The sequence below is a fragment of the Tinamus guttatus genome, unplaced genomic scaffold (assembly GCF_059628265.1).
Source record: "Tinamus guttatus ecotype Peru unplaced genomic scaffold, ASM5962826v1 Tinamus_guttatus_pri_ptg000546l, whole genome shotgun sequence".
In the NCBI taxonomy this organism is placed as follows: Eukaryota; Metazoa; Chordata; class Aves; order Tinamiformes; family Tinamidae; genus Tinamus; species Tinamus guttatus.
This window is the reverse complement of record NW_028289080.1, coordinates 2627164-2650740: the sequence shown is the minus strand read 5'-3', so window position 1 is coordinate 2650740 and position 23577 is coordinate 2627164. Positions and strand designations below refer to the sequence as shown.

The 23577-nt window shown below is 39.9% G+C and overlaps 1 protein-coding gene across 1 annotated transcript in view; it reads right to left on the bottom strand.

Annotated features, from left to right (window-relative positions):
- The window catches only part of PTDSS2 (phosphatidylserine synthase 2), a 35228-nt gene that overhangs the window by 9422 nt on the left and 2229 nt on the right, over window positions 1-23577 (bottom strand). Inside the window, exons 2-7 of the mRNA XM_088534302.1 lie at window positions 16800-16901; window positions 11893-11975; window positions 5620-5687; window positions 3092-3226; window positions 1958-2008; window positions 811-924 (exon numbers count right to left, since the gene is read on the bottom strand). Coding sequence (XP_088390428.1) covers window positions 811-924; window positions 1958-2008; window positions 3092-3226; window positions 5620-5687; window positions 11893-11975; window positions 16800-16901 — 553 coding nt within the window. The remainder of the gene's footprint in view (window positions 1-810; window positions 925-1957; window positions 2009-3091; window positions 3227-5619; window positions 5688-11892; window positions 11976-16799; window positions 16902-23577) is intronic.

Here is a 23577-nt window from a genome sequence, read left to right as displayed (position 1 = left end):
TCTCTGAATGTAACTATGTGGCAAAAAATTACAAGCTTACCAAAACTTGTACAGGAAGAAAACACATGAGTGTCTGCACACACAGGTGTATAAAAACAGCAGCAGGACCAGAGCTGCACATCCTGAACACACATCATTTTGACTGTTCAAATCATCAACTTATATAATAGAGGGGAAAAAAGCATGTCATTGTAAGCTGGCTCTTTCCACAGACTAAATCACAGCAATCCCTCCAGCTTCAGGAAACATACAAACAGTATTTGGAGACAAGTGCAGTGACCATGCAAGCTCTTCCCTAGCACAAATATTTATCATTCCAAACAGCTTTTAGAAACCACACTAAAGCTCTTGAAGTCAAAATATTTACTGTTTTCAGAAAACAGTGAAGATCGGCTGACACGAAAGGGAAAGCTGAACATGAATCGCACTGAGCCTGTTTTCTTAATGAGCAAGAAGAAATCTGTGAAACCTGATACACAAAATTTTACATTTCTCAACTTCAAATTTTGTGGTTTAGAGTAAAGCTTTAGCTTCTCCCTCTGGTGTGGAGTGAATCTAAACAAATATTTCAGTGTGTACAATAAAGTTGCAATTCCACAGAGAAGTTAAGCAAACCTTAAGATTATGCACACACACAATGACAGAGTACAAGCTCAGAAAGGAGAAGCGCCCACACGCCAGGTCACAGTGGCTGTACATGTATTTTGGGCTAAATGCATGCTGTATAATTCAGATTTCACCATTTCCTGCCCTCCTACCCCCTAAAATACATACTTCAGTTTATATAAATATATCTGGTGCAGTACATACATGATCCCACCAACATTCGCTGAAGTTTGGAAGCTGGTGTTCCAGACTGTATTCCAGAAATTCAAACATGACACTGATGATCATGCACATCCACCAGTCTCGAATCATTAATGTCTATACAAAGGGGGGAAAAAGTCTGCAACAGTTACGAAACACACTAAAAATCATTACAAAAATGAATACTTCCCTGCCGAGTAGGACCAGACACCAGTTACATTAGCGTTCCTTTAGAAAGAGGAAGGAGAACACCACAAACTACAGAAACACATGGCAGATTTAGTTTCCTCAGTGTAGTAGGGACAAATTATTATGCCTTTTTCTAGTTTGAAGGACGATTGCATGTGGAAAAGGAGTTTAATCCTTCATGGCTTTGAACACCACGGGCATACATGGTTACCAGTTACTTCTACAGCTGAAGATCGTCTCCAGTCCCAAACCTGACATATCATCCTAGCCTACTGCCAAAATGTGCAAGGAGATTATAGTAACACCCTACTTCATATTTGCAAGTGGATAAGAGCACAAAGTCAGCTAGTGCATCTATACCGCTGTACTGGAACTCAGCTCTGGACCACACACCCAACTGTTGACTTTTTATAGAAAAAAGTTAATTGGCAGAAAAAAAATGAAGCAGACAGCTTCTTCTATCCCAGCAGCATAGAAATTATATAAAAAAAGAAAAAAATAGAGAACACAACTGAAATTGTATTTTGATATCTAACGTAAGTGGCTTGGATACAGAAAATTCAAGTATCTCTAAATTTACCATTAAATATACCTAAGTTCACCTGAAGTCAAAGCCTTCCCATGCTGGGTGCACTCTTTTTTGTCCTTGACCAAAAGATAATGAAAATAAAAAAATACATATTTAGCACTGCATCTGTACCAAAAAATAAATGGATACAAAGCAAAAGCCATAACTGTCTTGAAAGCAGGCTCTGCCTTTTAAGCTTATTATTTCTGCTGTTCTTGTAGGGAAAGAACAAATAAGGTCTGCAGGGCCAAACATTCAGCTAGTAAGTTTGTCTAGCTAAAAAAAATTAAAAAACTGCCAATATTTAGGCCAAATAACACTATAACAGAAGCAGTCAAGCTTTGAAAGTATAAAAGCACTGCAACAGAAAGGCATCAGAAGAGCAATCCTTACTTTTAGGTACCAGCCAAAAAAGTGAGCAGGAACAAAACCATCCAGTTTGTCCTATAAACCAAGAAGAGAAAGCAGGTCACTTTGCCCTGTAAGTGATTACACATGCTTGAGGCTTAATTGTTTCCCAGGAAAAAGGAAGCAATAAGCTTAATTTCACATATAAATACTGGATGCATTATGTTCTCAAATACAGCAAACGAGTTATCTTTAAAGCAAAGACAGAAAGCTTAAGGGGTAGAAACTGGAGTTAGGATTATAAAGCTGAAACTAGCTTTTAAATTTTAGCGTAATTTTCCTTATCTTCCATGTGGCAATAAGGGGACAGAAGCAGAACACGTTCAAGCCAGACATAACAGGGCAAGAACATATATTTCACCATCACACCACCGTGTTGTATCTAGTGGGGCTTCTTAAATCTCATCCGTTCTGCCAACAAATACCCATGTCTTTCTTCCTCCTAGTGCTGGTTCAGTGCTAGGAGAGGGCAGCTATTATCGTTTGCAGTTTTTCTCAGGTATTCCTGAAGGTTGGATGGTAGCCCCTAGGAATTCAGGGCTCCTCACTACATATGCACTAACAATTCCATGGCATTATGAAGTGGTAGGAAAGTAAACCCAATTCCTTTGCCCTTAAGTTTCAAGCCTTTTGTTTGCCAGCTTTAAACAATACCCTGGTAGTTTGTGATATCCCCAGCCTAGGTTCAAGAAAGTGCAATTGATGGGTTGCTTGGCAATATGCTAAAAACATTCAAACTTTGTGCCTCTACGTGACTGCGAGCAGAAAATGCCCTAAGCACGCAAAGAAATCCAAAGTGTTGGGGGAAATGGTTTACATCCATAAACCAAGAAACAAGGGTAGTTAAACAAGGGTAGTTAAACAATTCACTCTCCTTTTCTGGCAATGTAATTAAAGTACAGAGACACCTCTCCCTTTGATCGACAGAAAAGGTCAACAGAAGAGAAATAAGGAAGCTAGAGGCTGAAACTGAAGCAGCAAGCATAGTCAAGATGTGTTTCCTGATTTAACACTCAGACACACATGACTGCCGTCTAGAGAGTTCAATTAAGCAACATTTTACCAAAAAACGGTATTTGCTCTCTTTAACTTTGCCTTTTTTTGAATGTTGTTTCTTACCCAGATATTGTGAAGCGGATCAGTTTCATTGCCGGGATCATAGATAAGGCAGTTGCCACCGTAGTCTCTTTCTGGCAAGGGAACACCTAAATTCGGATCAATGTACTTCATAAACTGTCTGCCATCTTGTACAGTCTGCAGAAGGAAGACAAAAACCCGTCTTTCTTATACTCTTAGCAAGTATTAATAGACAGAAAAGTATGACAAGTTTTATCAACAGCTTATCTTCAAAAGGATTTTTTTTTCCAAATCTATGTTGCAAAAAAGTTCTTGAAATACAGCTGAAAGTCCAGTGACAACATAGAGTACACACTTGTCTTCCTGGGCCTCTAATGCTAAATATTAAGGAAATAAGTGGCTGCAGAACAAACTTAGGATTCCCTAAATAAGAAAATTGAAGTTGCTCATCTGTCTGTCCTCCCTCACAAAAGCCAGCAGCACCCTGGAAGTGATGCACTATTCACCCTTCTCACTGCCCCTCTTGCCTTGTTCCTCCCCTCCTTGAGGCTCGGTGAGCACAAGGAAACAGCAGCTAAAACTTAGGAAAGGCTCATTCTTAGCAGCTGCATCTCCTACCTCATTGACCTTGGGGTTTCCTAGAATGGGAGACGTCCAGCAGCACTTGAGACGTGCAGCTGGAAAGTAAATGCAGGAGGTGCAACCCTCAGCAGACTGAGCACACAGCGTCATGCACTGGGAGCGGGATCAGTGGTGCATGTGTGCTCGGCTCCCTTCTGCTGCACAAACAGCTGCGCTACATTTCAAGGCAGAAAAATAATAAATAGTGCAGAGCTCTGAATAAAGAGCATCTCCAAACTAAGGTCCCAATAGCTGTAGAGGTGATAAACTAGAAGCAAACAGCAGGGAAGAAATTACCAAAATACCAGTTACAAAAAAAAGAGGCCAAAGCTTGAACTGGAACTCACACACATACGTTTGCCGAATAAATATTTCCTAACGAAAACCCACGCTGTCGGGATCAATGTTTTATAGCAGAAGCAATGCAGCATCTATGGCAGAAAGGGAGCAGCTAACAAACGGGAGGACAAGAAAGGATAGAAAAGCAGAGCAAGGGCAAAATCAGTCAATGACAAAAAAATATTGAATAAAAACTACTGAAGTCATGTTAAGACATTTCAGCTATATGGACAAGCTGGTATTTGCTTTTGTCACTTAGAAATCCACCATGATTTTAACCTGACTTGGACCTGTGCTAAGTAATATGTGTTTTCAGTAAAAAAATCGGGCAACAGCTAGAAGTGACCTTAACAACTAAATGGTTGCACACACTGCCAGAGGAAATTAAAGCAATTCCAGCACTAGGAAAACAAAATGAAGCACATTATTCATTTTGACCGCAATTTCTCAGGAGTATCAATGATGCCTGGAAAAAGAAAATATATGACGTGAGACATTAGGGCCTGAGCATTGGCACTGAACCCCCTGAGATATATCAACAGGACAGAACATATCTTCCTCTACCACTGTCCTGTTGACATGTTCTGAGCCACGTGTGGACACATTTGACATCATAAGCCAGGCAAAATAAAAAAGTGTTGGCTTTGTTTTCTTAAAGGAAGTTCGCCCTGATTTTTAGGGAGGCTCAAGTAAAAAAAGAAAGTCAAGCCAAAAAAAAAATGCTATTTGAGATCAGGCTGGGAAGGTTTGATCAGTATTAACAACATATTTGTGAAGTAAATATAGTCCAGAAGGAAGACAGATGATGGTTCCTGATGCTTCTGAATTCTAGCCACACTTCTGCAAGCCCTCTCTTGGCACTCAAACTTTATTTGCAGCCGTATGACGATGATCCATATGATGTGCAATGGCTGTGTTAATAACATCAGGTTTACTGCTCTTGTTTATCGCAAAATATATGACGCCTCATCCGCTGGGTTTCTGAGAAGTCATTTATTTGTAAAAGCCAGCAGAACATTCTCGGTTTAGAGAAGGACAAGAACGCAGTTAGAGAATAGGGTGCTTTATGTGCAAGTGCTGACAGTATGTCTGTCTAGAAAGATATCATCCTCCATTTGCTGTCATTATAGAGTGGTGTGCATGATTTCCCTTTACTGCAGAGAAAAATGTTTAAAACAGCCATCACCCAAGCACAAAGTATCTCAAAATATTAAACATGATAAATTCACTTCACGCTCCATGTAATCTGAGAGACTAACAGTTGATCTCCAATTTTAGCAAGTCAAATGAAGCCCAACAGAACAGAGGCTGAGCACCAAAAGCACCAATTCCTGGCCACTGATTACTTTCCTTATCTCACTTAGGAGAGCCTCACAGTGGGATGCTATCTGCACTGAGATTCACTGGAGGTTAGGAGAGACAGCAAGGAAGAATATTTTTATATCATCATTTTCTTCAAACTACCAGTCTCAAGAAGCATAATGATTTCCTATCAAAAAAATGAAGGAAGAACAACACCTGTAAGCAGGGAGATTTCTAAGGAACAATCCAGAGGATTTTATATCCACATTAGAGCTCTAGTTACTAAAAAGGTGGTTTATGTTACTTACCTGAAAGAGTATAAAGATGAGGAAGAGTTCATATACAACGCTGACGCAAAGCCAAAACCTCCAGTAAGCTACAGAAACAGACAAATGGGACATTAGGGAGGCTTCCAGTAAAACAGCTGTCAATTATTCATTTACTGTAATGCAACCAAACACTTCAAGATGCCCTGAACAAAAAATTATAAAGCCCAGGACTGTACTCAAGCAAAGTATGCGCCATCCTTTCTAATGGAGCACAACCATAAGGGCTCTGTAATCATCCTTCAAGTAGGTTACATTTTCCAGCACTGCCCAGGCAATTTCTCACTCCCCCATTCCAGAACACAGGGACCCACAGGAATGTTTCAACCCAGTGAACTGAATATTGAAGAACCAGAGGGAGAGATGAGTGCTATTTGCAAGGTTTCCAGCAGTGTTAGGAAGGAAACCATTCCCTTTCTGAAGGAATCTAAACTTCCTTTTCTGTCTTGTTTGCACACTTCATCTGCCCAGCTTTGGTTTTCCCAGCCCTCTTGCAGCTCACCTGCTTGGCCAACTTCTACCTATATCTTGCTAAGGCAGGATGAAGACCAAGAGGAGGAACGACCACTTTTACATGAAAAACATCATGGAACACTCAGCTGCTTGACAGTCTCCAGGTATTTTTCACCCTCCCAAGACATGAAATTTTAGCTCTTCACGTGCCTGAGCAACACCTGAATCCAAAATATTACACAAAATATCTGTACACTTCCAGCTCCATCACCGCCATTGCCATTTCTTTGGTAGGTGCAGTGTCCTGGATAAAAGCTTTGTGGGTCCATGTGCTGCATTCCTGCCCATATTCCCTCTGACACTGGCCTGGCCTCTGTTCAGTAAAGTCACTTCTACACTCTGAACTCTTGTCCGGGGTCCTATTAACCCTGAAGAAGAGGCAGCAGGCTAATACAGAGGCAGCACACGTACAGGGAGCGCTCTCCCATCTCTTCCTAACCACATTCAAGAACTCACACAGGTTAATTCAGGCAAACCTGACTCATTTTAAGTAGGCTTTTAAATCTCTCAGCAACATCATGTACTAATCGCTTAGGAATGACTTTAATGGACTTTTTGGAGGTGTTTCCTGTTTGTACTTATAAAACAGTTCCTCTGTGTTTACACATAGTTGAGAGTAGAGAAAACAAGATGGTCACTGTTCAGCTGAGCAGGGCTGGGCAGCTATTCCACTTCCACGGAATAGGGTTTGTCATTTAAATAATAAAATTTGTCATTTAAAACAAAAGCAACAATAATTAAAAATAAAGAGCAAACTTCAGGCTCAACGTTAGCATCTAGTTCTACTAACTAGAAGGCCACTTAGCTGCGTGAATGTCAAAAGTGAGGACCATGACATAAGTCACACAAGAGTTTGACACTAGCTCCCATCTTGCGACCGTAGTTGGGATCAGCTCAGAACCCGAAATCGCCTAGATGTGGTATCACACCCTGCAGCACAGACTTGCTCATCCTCTTGAAAAGCAAGAAAAATAAATAAATAATTGCAATCTTTGCCCAATCAGCCTTACTTCGGAGAGAGAAAGACAGAATCTCCATATTTCTCAACTAGCAGCCCACTTCTGACACCAGCATTAAAAAACTCAAGTGTGAGAGGATGTAGCTGCCTCCAATAAAACTGCTAAATTAATCTCTGCAAAACAGTCTACTTTCCACTTTCAGAGAAAAACAGCTGTGCCCTGGATAACAGACAGTCCAGCACTCTGAATGGAACAGCTTTTGCTGGAGTTTGGGCACTTCAAAATTTTTACTTGCAGTTTACAAACACAATTGTCATTTCTTAATCACACAAGAGAAAGTGTCTTAATAGGGCACGGTCAATTAAAAAGAGTCTTCTAAACACATGCTACATGCTGCACAAAAATCATTTTGCAATTCCGGTTGCTCTTGGTGGATTGCCACTAGCTTTTCCACCAAGTTACCCTAATTAGCCTGATGATTCCTTTTAGAGCCATTTCTTAGGTTGCTGAAGCATCACCTGCACATCAAACTTTGCCCCCAGGCATTTATAAGCAAAGATTAACATAGCTTGCAGAAAAGATAATCTGAAGTAAAAACAAACTCCTCCAATAAAAGTCTGAACAGCTTCTAAGCAAGGAGAACTGCTAATTCCAACAGCTCTTTGGTGAACAGCTAGGCTAGGAAAGCCTCGTTTTCTAAAGATCTGGCTTTGTCCCTTGACTTCCTCTAGCGAAAGAAAAGTTGGGTTCAGTCCCTCTTCTCCTCAGTGGGGCAAGAATTCAAGCCTCTGTTCAGCTGCCTACTACACAAAAGGGGTAGCAACAGCTTTTAAGACTTCTGTCATTCTTTCAGGTTTGAGTGACTTTCAAATTCCCTGGCAAATCTCACTAGGAAGGACTGGCTGAGCACATATATCCTGCTGTCTTTGCAGGATGCAGTTCAGAAACCATCCCCAAAAAGCTCCACTGGCCACAGCTCTACTCAGAAGAGAAAAACTTCTCCCTAGACTAGCAACTGAAACGCCCACAAGCCAGTCTGCAGGACAGAAATACTGTAGTGGCATTTTTAATAAAAAAGGATTTATAAAGTTGTTCATTTGATAAGACATTTGCTACATATCACTATACTGACTGCATAAACACTCTGCTCAAGCCAGAAAAATTAGTCTTTCATTAACCCACTTCTCCCACAGGAATTTAGTTTTAATCCCTTGCCACAGCAACTTCAGTCTCACAGCCTTAACAAGGCTGTTATCCTCTGCTCTCCTAACAACTTGCAAGACAAAACTTACACTGTTCTCAACCATAAATGTGTTATGTTCTGAAGCTGATGTACAGCTCAGGCACCAGAAGGATCTAAATCAGAACCTGAGCTTCTTTCTTCTCCCATATACACACACAGGGTTCTGTCAACAGATGATCTGCAGCTGCTGAACACATTGAGCAGTACTTACTGAAGTAAAACATTTAATGAAAATTTGAGATCTGGTGCTAATTTAGGTGCTTTCTCCTCAGCAGACATAAGCACCCAAGAGGTTCAAAGATCACTTTATAGCTTTATGACCTACCTATACACTAGAAACAAGATGTTTCCAAAGCTGTACAAACATTGTGTTCTCTTCCCAGCCCTGCCTCAGCTTTAACTATAAAGCTATTTTGGGCAGAACTCTTATTTATTTTTCTTAAAGGTACTTGTCACCAAGAACCTCCCTCAAAGTAGGGCTGTTTTCCTGATTAAGGAGGCCTCAAGTAATCATTTACATGCCTAAGAGTTTAGGGATTGCTATGCTCAGAGGGTAAATCACTGTCATTGTAGGGGGACCGAGAGCAGAAGGGAACGCTTAGCAAGAAAGCCTGTAACTGGCCACCTACCTGTGCTTATCAAAAGAGGCTTGGATTTGACCTATGCAGCCTAAAGGGCTACAAAGGACAAAAAAGGAAAAAACACACCAACAAAACAAACACATCCTAAGTTATTTGTCTGAACTGACCACTAATCCTGGAACTATTCTTGGAGCTATTCAGTGGGTGGAAGCCCAGAGTGCTAATCAGACATTGCAGGGCACGCACATGGAGAACAAACTACAGATCAGTACACGCCAGCAAACGCCTGCCTGAAGACCTGCTAGAGGCTGCAAGATTTTCCATGCCAGCTCAGGTTCAGAAGCACCACCTGTGGCCTGGCAGTTGCAAAGTCACTAGAAGATGGGACAATTGGTGAAAAAGCAAGCAGTTTGTATCACTATCCCCACAACCCAAAAAAAAAAAAAAAAAAAACAAAAAACATGCACAAAAGTAATAAGCGCTGTGTAATTAATAAGCCTATGGCTTACTTAAGAATTCAGCAGTTTACTCTCAAAACCACTTACGCTGTCAGGCAAGACACACTAAGTCAAAATAACTGTTGACAAAGGTTGTGAAGGTTAAGAGTTACTTTTTAGGGCTGCCATGGAAAACCTCATTAAAATTACAGTGTAGGCAGCCTCTCCTGACAAAGGCAATAATGCACCACTGATCTCTTACAGACCACAGAATAAGCAGATCATTTGGATGTTCAAGGCTCCTCAAAGCTCACTGATGAAAAGAATCAGGAATATCTCTTTTTGCACAAACTGAAGAGACAAAAGACTGACAGCCTTTATACATGATTAAATCAAGTACAAAATGCATTATTTTCTCCAAATTCGGTGTCTGAACAGCAGTTAAGGGATCCTCAAGCAAAATTTAAGATTTGTCCCCTCATGAATGATTGTTCCTTGGGAACAAGGGCACCTTGTGCTGGATGGTTTGGATGCCGTTTACATCTTGCTGAGGCACAAAGAGGCACTGCTGAAGCAGAATGGGAGCAGCATGGAAGAGTTCAGACTACCATCGTGCATTTAGGGTCCATATATTCTTATACGATGGGAACTCTTCAGCTAAAATGGTTTGGGTATTATCTGTCAGACACTGAGCTACCACTGCAGCACAGCCACAGAAAGTAAGTACTTGCAATATTAAGACACAGCGATCAAGGTACTGATGGAGAGAGGGGAAACATTCATGCCATCATAAAAAACATAAGCAGCAACACTTCTGCAATATCCTGTACAGGTCTGGACAGCCATTTTCCAAGATAATTTGAAATAAGACAGAGAGAAGGACTAGTAAAATTTTATAGGGAAAGTAAGCATAATTTCTTGCTTTAGCAAAACCAATGGTGAGATGGCACTGTTGATGTAGGATATAAGACATCTATAAACTGGTCACTAACAGGTATAGATAGAATGAGGAGGCTCCAAACAAGAGAGGGGCTCCACAGGAAGCCAACAGAAGCAAGCCATGAAACCCAACTAGGAAGATACAGCTTGAAGAATTCATGAAAGATCTGATGGGGCTGGATGTGACCATAGTGACTGGACTCTGACCCAGAGGCTTCTTTCTGCCCTACAAATGGGAGCAGCACACCAGCAGACTGCTGTTAATTATTTAGAGATGGGACCTGTCTCTAGGAACAGCACCAAGGAACAGGTCAGAGACTCATTTTCCACATGTGCACTGCCCAACACACCCCTGCACAGTGCACAGCCCCTGGAGAGCTGACGCCAGGTCCCACAGGGCTGCAGTGGCGGGTGCCTGCAAGAGCCTTGCCAGGGGAAAGGTGGGCAGAAAGAGCACACTCTCTCTTAAAGAGGCACCAGACACCTTGCTGTGACTGGCGAAGCAGCTGCTGCCCCAGAACTGCTCTGCTCCCCAAGAACCACTCCTCAGGAGACCATCACTCAAACAAACCAGAAGCTAAGATGACATTAATAGGAAAGACAACATTAGTATACGCAGTCTGCCTGTAAGAAGTACTGGAATTACTTGGCTACTAATGTGCATTTGAGGATTTTAAGAAAAATTTCCCATATGCCAGAAATCAAAATTAACAATAATAGGAATGAGATATTGAAAATTACTACTTAACAAGACCTCAGAAACACAAACTTTTGAATAAAAGCTTAAGTTTGCAGAGGTCCGCTGTGTACTTTGCTCTAGAAGAATCTCTGCTTTGATCATGGTTTTTAGCTTGTCTGCTGCTTCATATTCAAAGAGACCTTTTCTGCAGAGCTAAATTTTTATCATAAATAAAACTATTTTAAGTATTTCTTAACTGCAAGAGAACCTAATGCTTTCAAGAATATGATGCAAGTCTACATAAATCCCCTTAATTCTTCTCAATGATTCACAAGATCTAAAAATAGACAAAAGATCAAGTATATTAAAGTATTTTCATATTTCACTTGATGTAACACTACACAGAAGAGGGTTTATGTTGTGGTTTCAAACCCCTTCAAAAGCTGCAGTCTTATACCATAAATCTTCGAAGTTTAATAAAGGGTTTCTAATCTAAGAGCTTTCATGGTAGTGTGCCTACAGCAAAGGGAGCAACTGGATACTTTGTGAGAAATTCAGTCCCATTACACAGGAAGGAAAAAGACAGCATAAAAAAGTTAGGATTTCAAGAATCTGACATTTTGCATTAAACTTTGCTCTAATAACAGAAAGCCAGAACAGAGAGATTCAAAGAAATCCTATAGTACAAGCTGACTTATGAAAGCACAGAACAATCACTACACTGCTGTGAGTATTTCCAAATTTTAGGAGTCTCAAACCTGTGTGAAAACTAGAAGACTGCATGACATTTTCATAGTCTTTAACTGATATTGTTACTTACTCTTCTACAAGCAAGAAAGTTATATTCAGCATAAGTCATTCAGTTTATCAGAAATATTTGAGGAACTTAAGTGAATAAATTTACCTGGATGAGGTCTTGAAAATGGTCCATCTTTAGCTTGTGTAACTCCAAAACATAAGAAAACCAAAATACTGGCAACGATACCTCTGAAAGTAAAAAACAAAAACTCTTTATATTGCTACTTCTTCCTAAGAAAATTGTGGATTATATTCTTGGATGTCAATAATGTCTGGTCTTTGTTTCTTAGCTACCAAGCATATCAGCCACGAAATAGCTTTCTTTGGGGGCTGTGGTTTCAAACTGGTGCAAACATCTAAACTTGGAGTGTGCTTGCACTCACTCTAAACCCCAAATCACCTGCTAGCCCTCTCCGCCCTTCCCCACTGATTTAAAGATTCCCACAGTCCTGACATCCTCACTATCAGTGCCCAGCCAGCTGAACCCGGATTTGGATCTGAATGAAATGGAACAAGTAACCCCAACCCACATGATGATTCTTAGGTTTTAAAGGATGGTTTACTGATCACCCAAGAAATGTATAATGAGGCAAACATCTTCTTATACCTTTAACAAGCTCTCATACTTGACATTCCTGCAAAACTCCCTAAATCCAGCAGAGAAATCCAGAGAAAAAGCCTAATAATTCCACCTTGATTTAGCAAAATCTGTTACATACCAGCAGACCGTCTTTAGATAGACAGTACTGGCACCAATTAGCAAAGAAGAGACACAACACAGTTTGGGACCTGCTAAGCACAAAGCAGCAACATCAGACTATTTATGCTTTAAACATTTCAAACACTTCTTCCAATGCAGAAAATATGAGAATTGCTGACAACCATTTTGCAACTTCACCTCGAAGTTGTGCTTCATGAAAATAAAAATCGATTTTAACAGATAAGCCAGTTTTGCTTGCTTTCTGTTGTACAACACAATTAGCTACCTGTAACAGATAGTTCCATCATGATTTTCCAAAATGAAGATGCCCAAAAAGTTTTCAGCTGTTCTCAAATAACGAGAACATTCTGCATTTTGAGTCACTGCTCTGTATTGGAAATAACAGGACTATGAAGGCATATTTGAACTGAACAGGTTGCAATCTGTCTCATGCAAGAACACACAACACTGCTCACTGTCATTATGCTCAACCACAAACCAAGATGTCTGAGGTCTTCCCCTCTGCAAGGATAATTTTCCCAAAGTTGGGGATGACCTGAATCAAAATCACCAAGAGAACTTAGTTACATTCCTTTCTCCACATCCACTGACAAGACTCGCACTAAAATAAGCTATGGTTTCAGCTACATGATTTGACTTTAAGTTCACTGTGGGAAGTTTTGAAGAAAAGTATGATGTTGCGTAGCATCCACGCCAGCTGCCTAACTTTTGTTCTTCCTGTAATGACTAAATTTCTCCCCTTAACATCAACATACTGCCTCCTTTATGAAGCTTTCAAAGGCTCACCTGCATCTTGTCCTGCTGGCTCACCATGCCTTGGGATAAGAGCTGCAGGAGGATTTGAAAGGGGTACAAGGCTTATTTCAAGCTATCCTTGCAGACAGCCTGTGTGGACATGGACAACATTTTCTTGAGGAGTATGTCAGGAATATGCTGTATAGTAAAAGGTCTACAAAAATATTTTTAGCACTCAGCCAAGCCAGCAAACAGAACACGGAAACTGTTCTGTTTTTTTACAAATGAGCTATTGTTTGTGTTATTTAAAAGACTTGATTCAGAGACACAAAACAACAAATCTGTCTATGAGCATCTGTATATCACCCTTTGTCCTACGGTTTTAACTGCACAGCCCTTGTTTCCTGTGCTTTCTCCGGCTGTATCTGCATTGGCCTGACTGGCACAATCCCCTCGATGAATCGAGGGCTGAAGGCTGGCTTAGCCTCCCTGTTATCTTACCTTTCTTAAGGCCTGGGTCAACTTGAAAATACACATATACCTATCTGGTTACCAGGACTAAATGCAGTGATCAGTCATTTTGGAAAACTGGTGTAGAAAGGTGTCTTAGAAGAGATACTTTTTCAAATTTCATGTAATGTATCAACCCTTATACATACAGGCTTTTTTTTTTAAAAAAAAAAAAAAAAAAAAAAAAAAAAAAAAAAACCTTGAATGCATTTTTCATCTCAAAATCATGTTCTAAATAAAGTTTCAGTGTGTGCATCATTTCTCCTAAAATTCAAGAATCCTGCTGCATGAATTTGGCCACCTCTCCTCAGCTGAGCTGCCCCTCACTGGAGGAAGCACCTTCATAGGAAATGAGAAGGTAGTAGCTTCAGACGATGACTACCACATTAGCCAGGCCAAGAAACACAGTGACACCAGATAGCACAGCAATTTGTATATTTTGCTGCTATTACTTTTTCCCCAAGTACCTAGCACAGCTTACAGGCATTGTGGCACCCCTCAAGAGCTTGAAAACAGAGGTTTAAGTGTTTGCAAGTGTTGGTTTAGACTCCATACCTAAGGACTGACACACTGCTCCACTGTCATTGTGCAGTAGTTGGAAATAAAAAGGCAGGACAGCCAGAAACACTGCTGATGGTATGAGCTGTAATAGAACAGCTGATGGTCATTAAGCAGGCAAGTGTTCCCATGAAGTATTTGCAGAGAGCAAGGACCTCAAACAGGCCAAAATTTTAAGATGACAGCACGACAGTGCGACATTAAGACTGAAAAATGTCTTAGGGCAGAAGAATTAAGTCATACATATGGAATTTTTTTTGGTGAAAGCTGAGGATATGGGTATACGTATGCATACTGTGACCATCTTACTCCTGCTCAGAAAAGCCCTTTTTTGTTCAAAAACTAGTCAGGAGTAGCAGAGAAGCAGAATCCAAAAGAAGGTAAAAAATAACAACAGTCAGAAAAGAAACAGAGTCAAAATCCTTCACGATTAATGGTGCTACATTCAGCAAATCTCTTTTCCCAAAGACTTTAGAAAAGACATTTAAGTGACCATAGATAGGAGTTCACTGAAAATTGACTTAGAACAAGGCGTGTGCTGCGTTAGCACAGACAATCCTCCCATCTCATAAACCAGATCTAAGGCAATAAAGGTAGTGCTTAGGAAAGGCACATAGAACCTGTGTTCTGCATGCACTGATTTATACCTTAGATTAAATAACACTTTGGCAACAGCTATCTCTGATCCCCTAGTCTCTGCAGGGCAGAAATTGAAGTGGTAAAAGGCCAGGAAGCTGCATACCAGATTGTAGATTAAAATTTAAGCAAACTGTTAATTTCTCCCCCAAAATAAATGCCAATGCTGAACATGTTAGTTTCCAGACTTCTCCTATGGAAGCACAGCTAGCCAGAACATGTCTATCATTCACTCAAGATGAAACAGTTCTCCAACATAAAACACATTCAATTAACTCTTCTGTGAGAATGCCAAAATACAGCATGTGGCTAGAGTGAGTATGGGTAGAGCACAAAGACAGAGCATGAGTGGAAACAGAGACATATCTTGAAAAGAAGTAGAGATCTCATATCAAATCAGTATTTGGAAGATCTTATAAGATTTCCAGAAGGCTTCTCAGGTATTTTTGCAGCTAGATGTGGCATGCAGCATTGTACAAGCAGTGACACCAAGACATCAGAGAACATTCACTACTCGCGACCTAGTACGATGCTGCTAAATTTAACAGCTGGAAATGCTCTTCTCTGGATCAAACTTGCAGAAAGCAACATTTATCTCATGAAAGAAAGGTTGATCTGATAGCTAATCTTCTTTAGTTTTTATTAAAGCCATAATGGTTCTAATCTCAAAATAGGATATTCCACTGAATCACCTTATTACATACCTATAACATCCCCTAATGAAGGGTCATCACTTCTCTTTCAGCTTTTCCCTTCTTTGTTTTAAATTGCCCTGTCACACCTCCATCTATTGCCTAGGCACTCTCACTGCCGTAACTAGGAATAAAATGGCGTTTGCTCACACAAATATCTTGGAAGTTTTCTCAGCTCCAGACAAGCTCTACGTTCCAATCTGTTCCATTTTACACCCACTCATAAGAAGCAAATCTTCTGTTCTGCACACATGTACAAGTGTGAATTACATTAGCTACATCTGTTGTGTAATTGATAGAATAATAACCAAGGTTATCTCAGAAAATACCCCAATTCTGCATCGCCATGATGATAGGTGTTATATCCTGAGAAACTTAAAAAGGGAAAAAAAGTGGGAAAAACCTTTAACGGCAAGAGAAAAATTAGTCAGTGTTATATTTAAGAAACCAGACAGGGAGAAAACAATGATTTCCATGGTTAGGTGTCAGATACTTTGAAGCCTTTAAGTAACCCTTAATTCTTAAGGCTGAAGAAAGACTTGGCAGGGGACTATACAGGTGAGTAAAATCTTATTTCTTTGTAAAGAAGAGTCTGTTTAATCAGTTTAAATCAAAGTAGAAATGGAACATGCCACTAAGTCTTGTTTTTATTTTCCAAGAATTTCCTTTTGAGCTACAAATCCTCATGTTTATTTTCAACCCAAATCTGCATCAAAATCTCAAACATGATTTTACCTAAATAGTAAAGTCAGAAAAAAAAAGACATAATTTAGACTCCAATTATTTTAAGAAAGAGCCAGAATGGTCACCAAACACCCAGTAATTTGAAGGAGTTTCATGTTCGGTTAAGTCACACGCACAGCTTATTTATGACACCGTGAACATTAAACTGATTAGAAATTAAATTCAAAGACCAGTAGCAAAGAGGCTTAAATATTAAGTCTGGTCTTCTCAGTTTCTAAGGGTTTGGGCATACAAACAAGTTAACGCCAGGTCATTTTAGGTAGCTTTTCCACAGAGTAAAAGCATGAACGCAGGCAGTTTCCAGAGCTCCTATTATATTGTACATTTGTACCTTAGCTTACCAGGAGGCAATGTGACAACACAGCTACTCATTACTGCTATGCACCATACAGGAACAGGTTCTCAGGTAGCGTTTACCTCTTTGTATTGTAGGCTGTATCTTGGGGTGTTTCTTCAAACAAGGTTACGTATCCCAAAGCACAGGTGAGGATGAACAAGACTGTTAAGGTGTGAGCTCTCCTAGAATTTAGAAGGAAGAAAATTAAAAAACAGAAAGCAAAAAATGGCAGTCTTTACTTGGATGTGGGAAGCCTCAGCAAGGTCACTATCTAAACCAGAGACAATTTCATATTTTCCAGACACGGTAGATTTATCTGTAGCGTTTGACACAAAAAAATAAAGAAATTAGTGTTTGCCCTAAACTTGGTCATCAGTGAATCACTCCCAAGCATGCGACAGAAGCCTATTGTAATTAGATATCTTGCTCATTTTCTTCTCAGTTCAACTTAATTTGTACAAACACTTGCCCAAGAAACAACAGAAATGAAAAATAATGATACCAATTGTACTAACAGAGATCTCAAGAAAAGTAAAAAGTCTCTCCACATTTATCAGATATATTTAAAGGTACTCAAAGCACAAATTCATTACATAGACTATTGACAACAGAAACAGCAGCAGGCTGCATACACTCTTTTCTTATTTCTATTAATTCTTACAGTTTCATTTCATCTTACATCTGAATAGCAAGCTCTAACTGAACACTAGAAGTTTGTGTCAGCAAAATTGCACATGAAAGCTTGCCTGGCTTAGGGGGCTGTTCTACCACCCTGTGAAAATGTACAGCCTTGCTGGCCTGACATGCTGGGCAGAGAAAGCACAGCTAGACTGCATGCAGTAAGAGTTCTCACTGCCTCATCTACAAGAGCTCGCTCACTTACACGAATATTGTCAAAGCACAATGAAACTAAAGATCAAGTGAGTAGATGTGGACCCAGGAGCTCAGAAGAGATCTTCCTGCAGGCTTGTTGAGCTGCATAAAGAAATACTTACTAATTATGCAAAAGACAATATTCTTATAAGGCAGCATTTTTTTAAGTTGAAAACCCCTTTCATAACGAAGAACATGTCACTATTTTCAGCTGAAAACTCTGACCTGACCTCAGCTCAGAAGCAAAAGCAGAGGAAGTCTAGTCATTTAAGATCCAAACAAAGACCAAGCTGTTTTAGAGGGCTACTCCATACTCTTAATACAAATCATTAAATATTACAGGTGTAAAACATCAAGCTTAGAGAATAGAAGAGAGCAAATGAGAATTACTCTAAGTGGCAAGTATGGGCACATATTTGCTAGTCCCACATTTTTATATTATAGCATAACACCAGCTACTATTCCATTTCTATTTTATAACAAAAAAGCAAGTTCATTTCCTCAAGTCATATAGTTAGTGGCAAATCAAAGCTCACCATGCATTTCTGAGAAGTCCACTTGCTATCTCTAAATAAACCCAATAATCAACCTAAAAATCACTCTGAAAGATAAAGTAAGCATTAGTTTGTGCAGCAATTTGAAGTTCATTCTAATCCAAAATATAACCAGCTCTCAGCATCCTTTTAATCCCACTGGAAGACACATGCAATACCTCATAAGCAGATGCAATCCTCTTGGGCAACCGATAGAAAGGCATTCAGTATTTAACACTGTCCTTCCTTGCAGTCCAGAGGACAGGGACCAAGAAACTCCACAAAGCAGAAAAACACACCCATAGGAATATTTTCAAAACTAGCACAGCTTCCCCATGTCAAAAAAACACTCGGGGACTTCACAGCAAGCTGCCTGCTCCACGGATGCATTTTCCCTTCAACTTGCTTCACAGGATGCCAAATAACAGGTGATTCAGCCATCACATACTTAACATTCATTTAACCATCACATGACTCGACGCCTATTTGGTAACCTGACAGGAGCTGAAAAACTAGATACAGCCCTTTCTTAAAGGATACTGGGTGATGGGGAATTGAAGCCAAGGGTCTAAATTCACTTGCCTCAGACTGTGGTCTCCTAATTACTACATGCAGCTGTATGTAATTAATAGAAAAGCACCTGTTTTTGATCACAGAAAGATGCTGCATCAACTACAAGGTAATGCAGTTTGTTTCATACCTTGTTTTGTTATTTACTTTTTAAAAATGAGTATCTAAGAGGACACTTAAATCTAGGAATAGTCAATCTGCACACATATACTAAGCCAATTAGTTCTCCTGTCTGTTTAGTCCTGTAAATTGCCAAAAAAGTTAACAGCATGGCCTCACTTTGATAAACACGCCTAGAAATTCATCTACTCGAGCACAGTGGTGATCCAGCTTTATTCTTCTCTGTGGTGGGGCTATAGTAAGGTGAATATGCAGGGTGGGAGAGCTTCACGCACCCCATCTTTGGTCTGTTTTTGATGCTACAATCCTCAGCCTGAAACGCAGCAAGTTTCCCTGTTTGATAAGAAACAAGGAGCTGCATATCATTCCTTCATTCCGTTTTCGCCAAGTCTTCACTGGCAAGCACAGAAATATTTCCTCATAGGAGATTTTCAAGATGCTTAGTCATGTAAATGTATTTTCAGTACTATGTGATGTTCAGGAAGCAGAATGAAAGACTTCACAGCCTGGCTTCTCTTCTGGAAACGGCAAGTTAACAACCCTAGCCAAAAAACACTAATGGTGACATAGTTATTTTCCACATGCACTCTAAAGGGATACATCAAGGGGAAGGTGATGCTGTGGATGTTCTTGGCTGCAAGGTAAGCACTAAGGGAATTAGGCAGAAAGGCTTATGTTCTCCTACCTTGGAGTCTTTGGAGACTGAAAGGAGCTAAGCCGAGTAGAGCGCATATCTTCTCCATGAAATTCCAAGAGAACTTGGGCTATATACCAAAGGCAAGGAGTACAAACTCCTTGATTTTGTGGGGGAAAAAAACTTCTGATGTTTTCATGTGAAAAATCTCCAAAACAATGCTTAAGAGAAATATACGTGCAATTATACATAGCGCCAGAAAAGTCAAAGAAAATTCTGAATAAAACCCAAACAAAAGTGTTGTTAGTGCAGAAAAGTTAATGTTACATTTTTCCATAGCTTATATCTAGCACTTTCTCCCATGCTACCTCTTTCTTCCGCTATATCCTAAAAGACAGTGGAGGCTTCTCCAGAAAATAAGATCAGTTCATTTTTAACTTTACTTTTTGGTGTTAATTAACTTTTCTTTCATATTGAGAAACATCAGCTTCTTCAAGAAACAATATCAGAACTTCTCTATTTCCTTCTTAATAAAAAGAATTTGGGGATTTTAAAAACTTTTTTTTTTGAGAGAGAGAGAGAGGTTATTTTTCAGACAGATCCAGCTCTCTGAACTGGCATAGGCAGCAGAGCAGACAGGGCAGGCTGTATGACCTCCTTCAAACTGCCTAAGTAATTGGACCGCACCCTTCCTACCCATTTTTTTCCATTCAAGTCCTCATTTGTCACAGAGGATGCACCAACTACTTTAAAAACAATAACAGCTGTTGAGAAACACATGCAAAGGATTTCTTTCTTCCACCCTCACTCAAATGGTATATATTTTTGTGACTTCTCAAGAATAACAAAGCTCAAAAGAGCATGCATGCTGTGAACTATAAGAAAATATGATCAAGTATTTAACCATAACATAACGACCGCTTCACCATTCAGAACCAGACCACAGTCCTAAAAAAAATGGCTAGTCTTTCGGGATAAAGAGAACAAGAGAATTGAATTTCCTTCAACAAGAAGGAAAATAAAACAAACAACCTTCAGTCATAATCTTAATAATACATCCCCAAAATAGAAACATGGGACTAATCTGTTCATGTTACACATGACTGAAAAGATCTCTGTCCATGAAGGCAAGGCAATTGTCAGCCTTTTTCAAAAATAGGAGCTCAAAAAAACTCAAGAGTTTTTTCAGTTCAAAAAAACACTGACACAAAACCTCAGGCCAATATGCAGTTGAAGCTAGGAAAGTAAAAAGGCCTGAAGCATCAAGAAATTTAAAATAAAGCAAGCAGCTCCTAGCCAGCCAGAGATGGAATAGATACATCTAAGTTGAGGCAATTAACATCAAATGGGCAATCGCTTTCCATAAACATTTAATCTCTAGAACAGGATAAATGGATACTGTCTGAAGACATTATTACTTAAGCATGGATTTTGCACATTAAATACACCTTTCTAGCTTTTTCCACTCTCTGTAAAGACAAACACCCCAAAGAAACCAGTCAGTGAAATACAGACCTACTGTGTATCCTGTGGACTCTCCCTCATTTGCTTCTCTATTGTCTTCTCTGTTATCTACACAGATCACAAAAACAATAGCAGCAACCAGGATAAATATGTACTTTATGCTGCAACACTACCTGAAAGCTCTAGGCAGCCCGTAACACAACAAAAATAAATATCGCTCTTAGTTTAAGTGGGTTTCAAAATACAAGGCTAGAGCTTAGGAAACGCTTAAGAGATTATCAAAAGGTACCTACTCTCAGGCCACTAACAAGTCTTCGGTACACAGCACTGATTACCTATCTGTACATAACTTGTCACACTTTAAAAGAGTAACATTCGTTTCCCTTGCCACCTGGTTTTCCACTTCCGCAAGTGGCTAACTCAAAATGATTGCTTGATAAGAAACACACAATGGTACCTACTTCCATAGAGAAACCAGAACAAAGGATTAAAAAGCAAACTCAGCTTCAGAAGTTAGTCATTTTCCTTTGAAAGAGCGTGAGGAAAAGCAGCAGCTCCACTCAGCTTTTCTACTGTTGGCAAGTTAACGGAAGCTTCAGAAAGAGCATATTAGTGAAGACAGATCTAAGTAAAACTGCAAACTTGTTGCAATCTCTCTATTTCAAATTTGAGTTCAAAACAATTCCACCAAGACTGTGGGACTGGGTAATTACAGATAAGCCACAACACTCAAGACCACAAACATCTTGTTACGGAGCAAATCTTTATTAAAAAATGCTAGAAAGGGGAAGAGAAAGAACATGCCCTGATGCCAAATGCAATTGCATAAAAGCAGAGAGATAATTTTTCAGGTTGATGGCTTGTTTTGCGAACTGCAGTAGAATTCAAGTCATATGACAGTGCTTTGATGAGCCAGAGTTCATGCACTGAAGCAGCTCTCTGTGGAAAGCTCCTATCACTGCAGAGTACACACAGAAAAGACCCCAGAAATTTGCTCTAGGAGATACGCTCTTACAAGGACAGTGATTTTCACAGGGTGAAACTAATCCCTTGCGCGCTGAACCTTTGCTTTCTCCAAATACTGAAAGCTCAGTTGCGCTTTTTGGGCTACTGGTGGTTGCTCTGACTCTGCACTCCCCAGAAAAGCATCCCTCAACTCGTGCTGACTTGCACCATGTTCTTCCCACAGCCTCCTTTAAATATTGAAAATTGTTTACAAAAAAGAAACCAATGCAGAGAAATAATACTTGGCCTAAAGTCTATTTGAGGCATTAAACACTCAATAAGACCTATGCATAAAGGTATTGCATTTAGGTGTCATCTTCCTTGTCAGAAGGACCTGCTTCTTTTCTTCCAGGAAAAGGAGATGATATTCTAATGCTGCAGTGTGCAGGACACAGCTAACTTCATCTGCAAGAAGAGTTAAGTCATCCAGCAGGCTAGAGTGACTTAGCTACCTCACACAACTATCTCCCAGAGGTTCTTGCAAGCAACCAGATACTGCCAGGACATACCTAAATACAAAAGGCAAGCCACCAAAATACACCCTTCTGCTGTTCATGTGAGCAACACGATTACACTTAGCACTCAGTCAACTCTGACAAGGTAGCGAAGCAGACCAAATCGAGCACACACAAGACCTCACCAAGGTCTGCTTTTGACCAGCCAGCTTTTACAGCATGACAAAAAACAGCGAACACCGAGTTTCCATAAAGTTTAAGGAAAGATCCCTTAAAAAGGCTGCAGTAATCCCCACAAGAGGGTGAAGCTCATGCTGATTTGCAGATCTTCCCACTTGGTGTCACTCTCTCAAATAAACCATTTCTTCCTCCAGGAGCCCTTTGAGAAAACCTCTTACTACTTGTAAGCTCAGGCGTTTCTTTGAGATAAGAGCTATATGCAAGGAATGTATACATAACAACTTTGTTTAGAATAACAATCCTGCATTTCCAAAAATGGTTGCTTTGCATATTAATCTTCATTTACAAGAATGATACTGTGCGAGTGACCAGGAAAGATTTCCTGTAATACAGGATACAGCAAGAGAAACAGCCTGTAGGGTTATCTTCCTCAGATGCAGTTCCTACCCTCCTGCAGCAAACAACTTGAATTGATTTCTATGAAAGCTGTACTAGCCCCCAGGCTGCTCTACCTACCATTCCCAGCTTTTTTTTCTTTCCAGATTCTGAGTTCTGGAGGTCTCTCCTGTCCTGCTAAGACCACGTGACCTTAGTAGCCAAGATCATATCCACATGATGGCTACTAAAAGTTATTTATCATGACAAAGAAAAACACACCAAGAAACAACAGAGGATATTAAGCTCATTAAATTCAAATTAAAGTAAGGCTTAGTAAAAACAATTAACCCATAGAGTGACAATGCAACACAGTGGCAAAGATACATCCAGTGGTTCCCGACATCTTCAAATTAAGACTGGATACTTTTCAGGGATGAATGCTGCAATTAAATACAAGTTGGGAATACAGAAAACTGTGGCAGCACAAAAGTTTTATAGCAAAAACTATACACCAGATTGGACTAGGTGATCCAAAACTAATCCAAGACTAAGGTGAGTTGGCATAGAGAGACTGAATATGTAAGATAAGTCATTCTTCTGCAGGCAGACATCAAAAAGTTGATGCCTTTCTCTTCTTTTAGTTCAG